Consider the following 12,578-nt stretch of genomic DNA (forward strand, 5'->3'; position numbering starts at 1 on the left):
GTAATTTACTCTGTTCTTAGCTAGATTTCAGTTGCTTCCTTTCTGTGATTGATTATAGTTGTAATAATCATTATATGTCCAGTGCTGACACCCATCCTCCATGTTCCTGATCTGGGGTCTGCCAGGACTTGCAGGTGGCAGCCACAGTGTGGGGTTCAAATGTCATCATTTGCTTCATCAGCGGGTCAGAAAGGAGTCATCTGGGCCAACAGCCTCAGAAAGAGGACCCCCAACCTAAGGTGATGAAGAGTCCTACCAACGGGGAGGCCTTGGAGGAGGAAAATGCCAAAGATGACCCAATGGTGAGTGCACCCATCCATCCCTTTGCCTTCCAAGCCAACCTCCAAGTACCCGCAACGGGGTTGGAAGGGGAAGTTGAATAGGGTGACCAGACGTCCCGCATCTGGCGGGACAGGCATGCCTTTTCATAATTTTTCCCGCGTCCCGGGCCATTCTCAAAAAAACCTGCTTTATTTTGGCACTCGGAACTCGCTCACTCCCCCGCCCATCCGCTGCCGCTCACATGGGCTGGGTACTATAGTAAGTGAGCGAGCGGATGGGCAGGGAACGAGTGAGCCACTCATTCATTCCCCCGCCCATCTGCTGCCGCTCGCATGGGCTGGGTACTGTAGCGTGTGAGTGGGCGGATGGGCGAAGAACAAGTGAGCCACTCATTCGTACCCCCGCCCATCCACTGCCGCTCGCATGGGCTGGGTACTGTAGCATGTAAGCGAGCGGATGGGTGGAGAACGAGTGAGCCACTCATTCGTTCCCCTGCCCATCCGCAGCCGCTCGCATGGGCTGGGTACTGTAGCATGTGAGCGGGCAGATGGGTGGAGAATGAGTGAGCCGCTCATTCGTTCCCCCACCCGTCTGCTGCCGCTCACATGGGCTGGGTACTGTAGCATGTGAGCGGGCGGATGGGCGAAGAACAAGTGAGCCGCTCATTCGTTCCCCCGCCCATCCACTGCCGCTCGCATGGGCTGGGTAACCTAGTTAGAACTTATTTGGAGTCTGGCAGCGCATGGCTGTATTGTCGGAATGGCGCAAGGACAGGTTGGTTTTTGCTCTTTCTCCTTCACACATTTGCCCACATTCCCCTTCTTTCTTTGCAGGCATTCCAGGCATGCGTGGCCATAAATTTAGCTTTTTAATCTTTCACGTGTGTAAAAGGTCTGAGGAAGAGCTCATTGTCCGCGGGAAAAACTTCGGGGCAAATTCTGTTTACGTGGTGGTCTCGAGATGCGCAGAAGTAGGGAAGGGAGGGAGGGCAGCACTAATGGATGCTCTTTCTCCATCGCGATCTCCTCTTTTGATCTGTGACCACGAGCCATTCCTATTGGCCGTTTCCCTTGTGACATCTGTATCAGGTGCCGGGCTTAGTTTCCGTATCTTAAGAGAGACCAGAGATCATGGGGTTTCTTGTATGCTGCAAGGAGAGGCAGAAGCCAAGAAGAGCCGGGCCTGCCTTCTCGCTACCCCCGCTCCGGCCCGGTCACTGGGAATGGGGACAGCTCTCTGCTAGACTCGCTGCCAAACTGGATGGGGAAAGGGGAAAGCTGTTCCCACCAGCCGAAGTCAGAACCATGCTGTGACCAAAGTTTGGAGAAAAATGTGTGTGTGTGTGTGTGTGTGTGTGTGTGTGTGTGTGTGTGTGTGTTTGATTGAGCGAGGGATCCGGTAAGGGAACTGCGCCTATTTAGAAAAGGTAAATTATTGCAAACATGATCAGTCGAAGATAAGTATGGGGACAGGTTGGGTGGTAGAGAGAAAGTGATAAAAGAGTGGGAGAGAGGAAGAAAAAAGTGGGGAGAGAGACAGAGAGAGACAGAGAAGGAGAGAGAAAGTGACAGAAGAGTGGGAAAGAAGGAGAGAGAAAGAAAGAAAAAAAGAAAGAGGGTAAGAGAGAGAGAGAAAGAGACAAAGAGGAAAGAGAAGGAAGAAGGAGAGAGAAAGTGATAGAAGAATGGAAAAGGAGGAGAAAGAGAAGAGAGACAAAGAGAAAGAGGGTGAGAGAAAGAGACAAAGAGGAGAGAGAAGGGAGAAGGAGAGAGAAAGTGACAGAAGAATGGAAAAGAAGGAGAGAGAAAGAGAAGAGAGACAAAGAGAAAGAGGATGAGAGACAGAAAGAGACAAAGAGGAGAGAGAAGGGAGAAAGAAAGAATAAGTGAAGGAAGAATGGAAAAGAAGGAGAAAGAGAAGAGAGACAAAGAGAAAGGATGAGAGAGACAGAGAGAGAAGAGAGGAAGAGGAAAGAATAGGACAGAACATCTCATTTCAACCCTGAGGTGCAAATATTCTCTTTGATTGGTAATTTTATTTGCCCATTTACTATCCAATACTTTCATTTCTCCTTAAGTTCATGAAGAATTCCCTTCTTTTTATTGAATTTATCACATTACCTTGAGAACAATTTTTTCAGCATAGCTTTACAGCTATTTAAAATATATAGTAATTTAGGTCAGGTTTTCAGAACATTAGTCTATTTATAAGTCAGTGGTTGCGGCCATTTTTCACACTTAGCGACTGTTGCAGCATCTTCATGGTCACGTGATCAAAATTTTGTTTGGCAACAGATTCGCATTTATGCTGGTTTCAGTGTCCTGGGGTGACCTTTTGACAAAATATAAAATTTTTAATCAAGGGCCCCTCCCCGTCAATGGTGTCCCTCTTTACCAATCTGAAAATCTGGTCACCTTAAAGTTGAAGCAGTCGTGGACATGGGTTGAACTTGATGCTTAATCAGCATGTCAATTGTCAAGCAACTGGGCATACGCACAAGACTTCTAGCTTGCCCCATTTGGGTTGAGCAGGTTGATGGAACGCTGACAAATGTGACACCACGTGTTTGACACCTGTGGACTAAATGGTTCCATTTGCTTGATTCCTTATCTGAAATGTTAATAAGCTAAAGGATTTCATAATCCAATGTACATTCCAGTGTTCCCAATAATGGATTGCTGTGCAGTTCAAATAAGTTTAAATCTGTTTTGCAATGCCTTCATTAAGTACTGCCCACGGAGTAAGAGAGTGAATGATAAACAACTAAATATAAATCAAATTCCTAGGGAGAAGATAGAATATAAAGGCAAGTGATTTAGTGTAAGGGGCAGTATGAGGATTCAGTAGAAACGCTAGCTGAGTTTCTGCTTAGTGCAATAGTTTGTAATACATGTTTGTATCATTTCTGTTTGCAGATTTCATTCCAATTGTTGCTGAAAACCTCTTCTGAAAGGAAATGGCTTGGACTGGACTTCTTTTATTATTATTGGTATTCATTCTAACAGCTTTATTCCTTTTCAAAATGGGTAGTTCCCAGAGTAACAGCTCCCAAAACCTTCCACCTGGACCCAGGACCATACCTATTTTGGGAAATCTGCACATAATGGATTTCAAGAGGCCTTTTAAGACAATGATAAAGGTAAACCTTATGATTAACAACTATGAATGTTCTTTGCCAAAGTGTATTGATGCTGATATAAAAGTTTAGCAATTTATCAGGTTCTCCAGTTAACTAGAAAAAGATTGCTATGCTCCCGGTTGGTTCTAAGGAGTCTTTGAAAATGTATAAAAATGACATTAACTTGATGTTGCATTTGTTTATATATGCACAAGGATTATACAAGCAAAAATCTTTGTTAATAGGATATACATTTTTCTAATTGTTTATCTGACTCTTGAACGGATTGTTAAAATTGCCTATGACTATGTAGAGCAGGGGTGCCAAAATCACATCATCACAGCAGCATCATTGGGACTTTTTTCCCCTTTGCTAAACTAGGTGTGGGCATGGCCACCACCTGACGCATTCTGCCCGTGGGCCTGGAGTTTGACATCCCTGATGGAAAGGAAAATGTAAAAATTCTTTACATGTACTAAAAGAGTTTCTAACATATTTTAAGAAGATATATTTTTTAGCAAAATGGCCCATGTTTAAAGCTTTCTTCCATATTATCTGCTCCAGAGTATTTTTCCAAAATGCTGAATGAAAAACTTAATTTTGAATCTTACTTACATTACATTTACTTTAAATATAACAGAATTTAAAACATTAAAAGGGACATGATGGCTCAGTGGCTAAGACACTGAGCTTGTCGATCAGAAAGGTGAGCAGTTCAGCGGTTCGAATCCCTAGTGCTGTGTAAGCTCCCGTTACTTGTCCCAGGTTCTGCCAACCTAGCAGTTCGAGAACATATAAAAATGCAAGTAGAAAAATAGGGACTACCTTTGGTGGGAGGGTAACAGCATTCCGTGTGCCTTCGCCATTTAGTCATCCTGGCCACATGATCACGGAGACGGCTTTGGACAAATCTGACTGGTCGGCTTTGAAATGGAGATGAGCACCACCCCCTAGAGCCAGGAATGACTACCACATATGTATGAGTGGAACCTTTACCTTTAGCTAAAGCATTATATGATTGGAAATGTTTCCCACTTCCAGGGATTTATTCTAGATTTCTGCTATGAAATTCTAAAGTTTTTACAAAAGAATGTGAAATATTTGTAATAAAAATTCGAAATGAGTTAATCTATAGTTTTTAGGCAGTGTTGCGTGTGATGGATCAAGAATGGTGCTGCATATGAAGGAATAGAAATAAAAACATTGAAATTATTATTATTGAAAATGTTCTTCCACAATAAAGGGTATAAAAGCCGATTTTTTGTGGCTGTATCTTCAAATCAGTCCTGCACAGCTGATTCATCTAAAATTTACAAAAACCTTGGTGAACTTTTGTCATGAGTATCCAATGGACAATAATATTTGTATTTTTGTTAAAGGTGTAATAAAAAATTTGGTAAGCTTTTTTCAAGTGTTTTAACCACACTGCAATGCCATGTGTGTGTGTTCTTGTGTGTGTGTAGTGTAGTGTAGTGTAGTGAGTGTGTGTATACCAGTGATGGCTAACCTTTTTGTCCTTGCATGCCAAAAGCGCATGCATGAGCATGACAACATGTTCCTGCACCCTGCCACCCCTGCGCATGTGCGACCCCTCCATGCCCCAGTTTGGGCCTAGCAGGCCCCCCTGAAGCCTCCTGGGACCAAAAATGATGTCCAGGGAACCCCCACAACCCCGCACTCCCCCCTCAGTGCATGCCTACACTGTTAAAGGAGTTATGTCGCAAGCTTTATTCCTTGCTAGCATTCATCTCCATTGTTCAGTGATGCATTTCCTGCCTCTCTACGATTTACCTCTATCTCCTCCTGTGAAGCACTTCCTGTTCCTGTTGGATGTATATCAATGGCTTGATACCTGAAAATCAGCTGGCAGGCGGTGCATGCTTGGTGGAGCTCAGCTGAGGCTCACATGCCAGCAGAGAGGCCTCCGCGTGCCACTATACTATATTATTATGCTATAACTTATAGCATAAAAAAGAAAAAAATTACTTCAATTTTGGATTTGTGAGATATGATTTTTTAACAGAATTGTCCTTATGTGAGTTTAATTGTTGATCAAAATTGTCTCTCATTTTTCATTTGCTGAATTCCAGTTGTCAAAAGAATATGGTCCCGTTTTCCGTCTTCAAATGGGATCCCAGGAAATGGTAGTGCTGACTGGCTATGAGACAGTCAAAGAGGCTTTGGTGAACCAGGCAAAGGCATTTGCAGAGAGGCCCATCGTCCCCATTTTTGAGGATTATGCAAAGGGCTTTGGTAAATTATTTCATTCTGGATTGTAGTTGACAATCCTTGCAAAAATCTAATCAATATTATGTATATGTGATTCTCATTTAGCAACTGCCGCAGATAATGGCTATTTGCTAATGTAATAATAGCAAATGTATTAAAAAGAAACATTTTTCAACCAATACACACACTTGCACCAAAATTTCTGTTCACCGGAGTAACAGTAATGCTGGTGTTGCTGCCCCAGAGAACTTTACCTAAATGACATGGCAGCAACCAGTGATGTTCGATCTTTGTAGTGTTGGAATTGGCTGGTCCAATGTCTAAGAAAAGAAATGGGGGCTGTTCTCCAGAGCCTCATTTAGATGATCTCCTACTACTTCTCTTTGCAAGAGACACCAGGATATTTTACATGCTGGACTGCAATCCTTATTCATCATAGGCAGCTTATACTTTAAACCTTCTCTTGCTAACATTCACACTTAAGCAACCAATTGATCAGAGCATTACCTATGGCATTGGCTATGCTAAAGTAAATAAATGTTTGCTTTTCCTTCATTTTATTTTAAAATATTTTTAAGAGCAATAGTGTCAATGACTATATAAACAATGTGTTGTCTGGTTATAGTTAATGTGAGCAATAGCCATCGTCGTCATTGTCTTCATCATCATTATAATGTTCATTAGTAGTGATCATATAATAATAATAATTTCTCAACATAATATTAATACTTAATTGTTAATATTAAATCATATTAATAATAAACATATCATAATAAACCCTTATGGTAAAATTAATTCTTCTCTTATAACTTTAAATGTTCTAGCTTTTGTTATTGTTATTTAACCATTGATAAAAGAAATCCCACGTTTCAAAATATTCCGTATCTTCCATCTCTTTAATTTCAAGTGTTAATCTATCCATTTCTGCACATTCTGACATTTTTAAAAATTATCTTCTCTTCTGTAGGGATTTCCACACCTTTTCAATGTTGTGCAAAAACAATTCTGGCTGCTGTAATGTTAAATATATATTTATTTATTATATTTTTCTGGTATGATACAGAACAGAAATATTTCTGGTTTTAAATCTATATGTTCCTTTATCATTTTTTTCTATCCAAGTATGTATTTTTGTCCAGTATGTTTTTGCTTTACGGCACATCCACCACAAGTGGTAGTACGAGCCTGGAGTCTGATTACACTTCCAACATTTAGCTGACATATCTTTAAACATATTGGCTAGTCTTGCTAGTGGGAAGTGCAATCTGTAAAACATTTTATATAAATTTTCTTTGAATGCAGTACACATTGTTAATTTATAATTTCGATCCCACAACTTTTGCCATTTATCCAATTCTATAGAATAACCAAAGTTTTTAGCCCACACTAACTTTGTTTCCATTACTTGTTTGTTTGTTTATTTGTTTGCTTGTTTATTGGACTTATATGTTGCCCTTCTCCCAAAGGACTCAGGGCGGTGTACAACATTAAAAAAAACACCTATTACAAAAGTTAAAAAGGAAATTAAATAAAGTAACCAAAAACAAACCCAATTAATATTAACAATACAATTTTAAAAATTAGATTAAAATTAACAATTAAATTCATGATTTAATTTATTTTGTTCAGGCCAGGCCGGCTTGCTGGAAAAGCCAACTTTTTAGGGCGCGTCGGAGGGACCGGAGGTCGGGGATTATCTGAAGCTCCAGGGACAGCTCATTCCAGAAGGAAGGCGCTCACACAGAGAAAGCTCTCCCCCTGGGGTTCGCTAGCCGACACTGTCTGGCCGATGGCACCCTGAGGAGGCCAACTCTGTGGGATCGCACTGGGCAGTGGGAGGCTACTGGTGGCAGTAGGTGGTCTTGCAGATACCCTGGGCCTAAGCCATGGATCCCTTTAAAGGTCATAATTAGTACCTTGAATCGCACCCAGAAAACAACCGACAACCAATGCAGGCCGCCTAAAAGGGGTGTAACATATTTTTTTTTACTTTTTTGCTTAGGTTATTACCTAAGTCTATATTCAAGTTTTACATCTGTAATGGCATTAAAATTATTACACAAGTGTTTTCATAGTTCACTTCTTATAAATGGATTTTGCTGATCTAGTTGCTAGATGTGAGGTCAATGTGGCTGCGACATCTATCACCCTATTGATTACCAGGGTTGATTTGGCTGATTTGGCTGGCTAGGCAGGTGTCCACTTCCTTCCTAACTATTCCAGGTGCATCCTTCTCAAAGCCACACACTCAGTGGAAGAAGATGACCATCTCAGGTAGAAGAGTGTACTGATCTTCAGTCAAGGGTATATGATAGATGCACTCCAAACAAACTTTTCCTTCATTTTTGATACTCTAACTATGGTAGATTATAAAACGTATGTTTTATAATGGTGGAATTTTCCTGCCAAAATCTACAAATTAACCTCTCATTTCTAATTTTTCTTCTTATCTTTACCACTCCACTTCAGGCATTATTTTTTCTCATGGTGAGAACTGGAGACAGATCCGGCAGTTTTCAATCTCTGCATTACGGGATTATGGAATGGGCAAGAAGATTGTTGAAGACAAAATCAGTGAAGAGTGCAGTATCTTGACAAAGGCATTTGAGATTTATGAAGGTGAGTTGATATTTCTTCCTGCAAATTTACCATTGTATCTTTCAGCATCTAGAGGAATCTTTTCAGAAAAATATGCCAAGAACTGTTATTTGTGAGGTTTTTCTATAATTTGCTCTACTAAATTAGCTATTGAAGAGTACAGAATGATGCAGTTTCCAATATGAGCATTATTTCTGTACATGAAAATGTGTTAAGAATTGAGTTTACTACACCTCTAGGCATTGAGTCAGTGATATTCATATTATCCAATTAACTGGAATCAGTTAATAAGTTTTTAAAAAACCTAAACAATAAACCAATACCATTCATGTACATTCTACAAATGATCCGATCACTTTTTCTGTATTTCTCATTGATTCCCAACCGTGCATTCCTGTCATGTAAAATTATCATCACAATATCATATGAAGATTGTTGCACAATTTCCCCTTAGATCCACAGCTCAGAGTTTTATTAACTTTATTCCCTGGAGTATAATATGCATTTATTACCATATCTAAATTCCTGCTTGTGATCAGAAATGCCACATTTCAAAATATGAAGAATGATTATGGTCCATAAAAGTTATCAAAACCCTTATTTGTATTTATTGAAATTATTATGGCAATGCCCATGCCCTGTATAAATTTTATTAAGAAAGAGAGACAAAATAGTGGATGCAAAATCCTCCGAGAAATATTTCAAAGTTTAAATATAAAAATGCCTGTACATCCTTTTATAAGTCTTGTGTCTATTAGCTCTGTTGACACTCTCTGACCTAGATGATATGACTCTCTGTTAACTCAGTCCTGAAATCATGGTTGGAGAGTTATATCCTTAAAAACTTTTAACACTTTGCAAGGAATGCATTCATTCTGAATAACTGCAGAAACATCTTGTAGATAAAAGTGTGACAGCTTCTTCTCTGATGTGAATAGCTGAGGCTCTGCTCTTGACTATAGAGAGAGGAACTGTGTCCTCTGAAGCCTTAGATGTATTTGTTAATCTAAAAGTTTTTGTGTTAGTCATTTTATTTTTCATGCTGCCAGCAACATGGTCTGTTCTTCTACTTCCACATTGAACACAGGGACTAGAATGCTGCTGCTCCATTTTACCTGTCATCAGAAATGTAACTGCTTCTCACTCCAAAAGATACATAGCTCTAGTACTACAATGGGATACAGCCAGTTTGCACCAGTTTAGCCGAACCAGTAGCTACCTTTTGTGCAGTTCAGTGAACCAGGTGAAAATAAAGTGCAAAAGTGGTCCCCCCCCCCCCCATTAAATAATAGCTCCGGGCAGACAGTCAAGAACCACTTAACAGGCAAAACTTAGTTGTGATAACAAAACAGCAGAAATGAAACTGTCACACACCTTCAATTTTATTCACTGACAGAATAAACTGACAGGATTAGGGCAGGAAATACCCAGGAAACCCATCAATGGCCATCTAGGGGTGGGATTTGTTAGATGATCACGGGCAAAGAAGAGGCAGCAGGCTCACAAAAGGTTCAGCACTTTATTTTCCCTATTTATTCCAATGCGATTTGCTGGCAGGCTGCCAGAGTTCTCCATTTATTCAGCAAGCCTGCCGACCAATGACAGCAGTTTAAATTTCCCGTGGCTTGACAATCCAATCTGCAGGGACATGCAAATTCCAGCTATCTACATCCATATGTAACACCCCTCCCCCCCTTAGTTGGCATATTGTCCAATCCCTGCCGGTGTAAGTAACATAGTCACACAAGCAGGTGGGATGTTTCAAGTCTCTACTGGGCCTGCGCAGTTCAGTTGTTGATGGGTCCCCAGCCAATGCAGTTAAGGTTGTTGTCTTTCCAGCTTCCTGGAACGGAACCTGCTGGAACTCCTTGCGCCATGTCGCTGGATGCTGGCAACTACAGATAAGGCCTCGTGCTCTGGCATCGGCATTGAGAACAGGTTGCCTGGCTTGTTGCTAGCGAGGGCTGGCTCCTGGCTGTGGTGCTCCCGGTAGACAGTTGTGTATGGTCTGTGGGGCAAAGACTCTGGTTATTCAACATTGAGCCTCTTGGCAGCAAGGTTAGACCAGTTGTCTTGGTGCCTTAATTCGATGTTTCTCAACTGGTGTCTGAGCTGGTCGATGTGCCTTCTCCAGATCTGCCAGAATCCAGTTCCACCCGGTATGACTTAGGGCCAGTGATGGCCCTGGCCCTTACCCAGATTGGGTACCTGGCATAGTTCTGTGTGAAAATAAGGTCATTAATGCTGAGTGCCCTGGTTGACTTGGCTGGTTCCAGGGGTGTTACCAGATGGTAATCTGGGTGCAGCCAGTCCAACTGGGACATCAGCCTCTGGCCCGTCAACAGCTTAGCTGGGTTCTTGTGTGTGGTCACACTGGGTGTGATGTACTGGGCTAGTAGGAACTGGTCAATTTTTCCTGCCAGTTGCTGGGCTCCATTCGGGTGAGGGCTTCCTTGGTCAGCCTCACCATCTGCTGAGCTTGTCTGTTGCTGGCTGGCTGGCTTGAATGGAGCAATCAATGCATGCCAGATGCCCTGCTCTGCCATGAATGATTCCATAGCTTTCGCGGTCAGCTAGGAACCATTGTCCGACACTAAGACATCCGGTACTCCGTGGGTGGTGAACAGCCATCATAGTGCTTGTATGGTGGCCTCCTTAGTGGTGGATGGCATGGTCACCACTTCTAGTCACTTGCAATAGGCATTGATGATGGCCTGGAAAACCTGGCCCCCCACTGGTCCTGCAAAGTCTATGTTGATCCTTGACCATGGACCCTTGGGCACCTCCCATTCCTGCACTTGTGTTGTCAGCAGTTCTGGTCATGCTTCCTGGCAAGTTGACAGGTTGCCAACCACTCCACAATGTCTTTATCCATGTTCAGCAATAGCAATAGCAGTTAGCAATAGCAGTTAGATTTATATACCGCTTCATAGGGCTTTCAGCCCTCTCTAAGCGGTTTACAGAGTCAGCATATTGCCCCCAACAACAATCCAGGTCCTCATTTTACCTACCTCGGAAGGATGGAAGGCTGAGTCAACCTTGAGCCTGGTGGGATTTGAACAGCTGAACTGCTGAACTGCAGTCAGCTGAAGTAGCCTGCAGTGCTGCATTTAACCACTGCGCCACCTTGGCTCTGCAACCAAATGTAGCTTCGGGCTAACACTTTCGTGCATACAATTCCTGGGTGGCCAGTATGCAATGGTTCCAGCACCTGCTTCCTTAACTTATGGGATATGATTATTCTTTCCCCCCATAGTATGCATCCTTTGAGGGTGGACAATTCTGATTGTTTTTTAGGAAAGTTTTTAAATTCCTCCCCCAGTCTCTCTTGTGGCCACCCCCTCAACACCCAGTTCAAAACTTTTTGCAGTACCTTGTCTCTTCGGGTGTGTTCTGCGATGTCATTTGATGTGACTGGACTGGATGACTCGATATCGATGAGCATCATCTGGGAGGTGGGTGCTGGATCCTTAACTAGTTCTGGTAACGGGCAACGGCTGAGTGCATCTGCATTGCTATGCTCTTCCTGGGCCGGTGGGTGAGTTTGTAATTATACCCTGCCAGGAACTTGGACCATTGAATCATTCTGGGAGACATGTATGTTGGGGTCTGCTGGTCAGCAGCAATGAGACCCAGCAGCAGTTTATGGTTCATAATCAGCTCAAAACTCCTTCCATAAACATGCTCATGGAAACGTTTGATCCTTGCTATTGCAGCCAGAGCTTCCTTGTCAATTTGGCTATAATTCCTTTCCGCCGGTGACAGCTTTTTGGAATAGAATGCTATTGGAGCCTCCTATCCATCTGGTAGGCAGTGACTGAGGATGAGTCCTACTCCAAAGGGGGATGCATTGCAGGTGATCAGCAGTGACAAGGTCTGGTGGTATTGGATGAGGACACTGTCTGATGATAGGAATTCTTTTATAGAGGGAAATGTTTTATCCTCTTTCTGTCCCAAGACAAATGGCCTCATCTTCCCCAGGAGTTTCTGCAGGGGCTCAGCAACACTTGCTTTCTGTTTCAAAAAAATACTATAAAAGTTCAGCAGCCCCAGGAATGCCTGCAGTTCTTTTTTGTTGGTTGGGGTGGGGGCCTCCTTGATGGCTTTTACTTTGGCACCTGTAGGATGGATGCCCGACCCATCTATCAGATATCCCAAGAACTCAATTTGCTCCACTCCCACCTTGAACTTGTCCTGGTTGACTTTAAGCCCTTTTTGTTGGAACCTGTCCAATATCTGCCATAGTCTGTCCATGAGCTGTGCCATGAATTTTCCTGAAATAAGGACGTCATCAAAATATGGCACCACCCCTGGAATTCCTTGCAACAAGCATTCCATCAAACTCTGAAAT

General features: G+C 42.4%; 1 protein-coding gene across 1 annotated transcript in view; it reads left to right on the forward strand.

The window, feature by feature from the left end:
• Positions 1–262: 262 nt before the first annotated feature.
• The window catches only part of LOC116505854 (cytochrome P450 2K1-like), a 39,292-nt gene continuing 26,976 nt past the window's right edge, over positions 263–12,578 (forward strand). The window contains exons 1-4 of the mRNA XM_032213294.1: positions 263–302; positions 3,198–3,421; positions 5,491–5,653; positions 8,099–8,248. Of these exons, the coding sequence (XP_032069185.1) occupies positions 3,239–3,421; positions 5,491–5,653; positions 8,099–8,248 (496 nt within the window). The 5' untranslated portion in view covers positions 263–302; positions 3,198–3,238. The remainder of the gene's footprint in view (positions 303–3,197; positions 3,422–5,490; positions 5,654–8,098; positions 8,249–12,578) is intronic.

This window comes from Thamnophis elegans, chromosome 3, assembly GCF_009769535.1.
Source record: "Thamnophis elegans isolate rThaEle1 chromosome 3, rThaEle1.pri, whole genome shotgun sequence".
Lineage (NCBI taxonomy): Eukaryota > Metazoa > Chordata > Lepidosauria > Squamata > Colubridae > Thamnophis > Thamnophis elegans.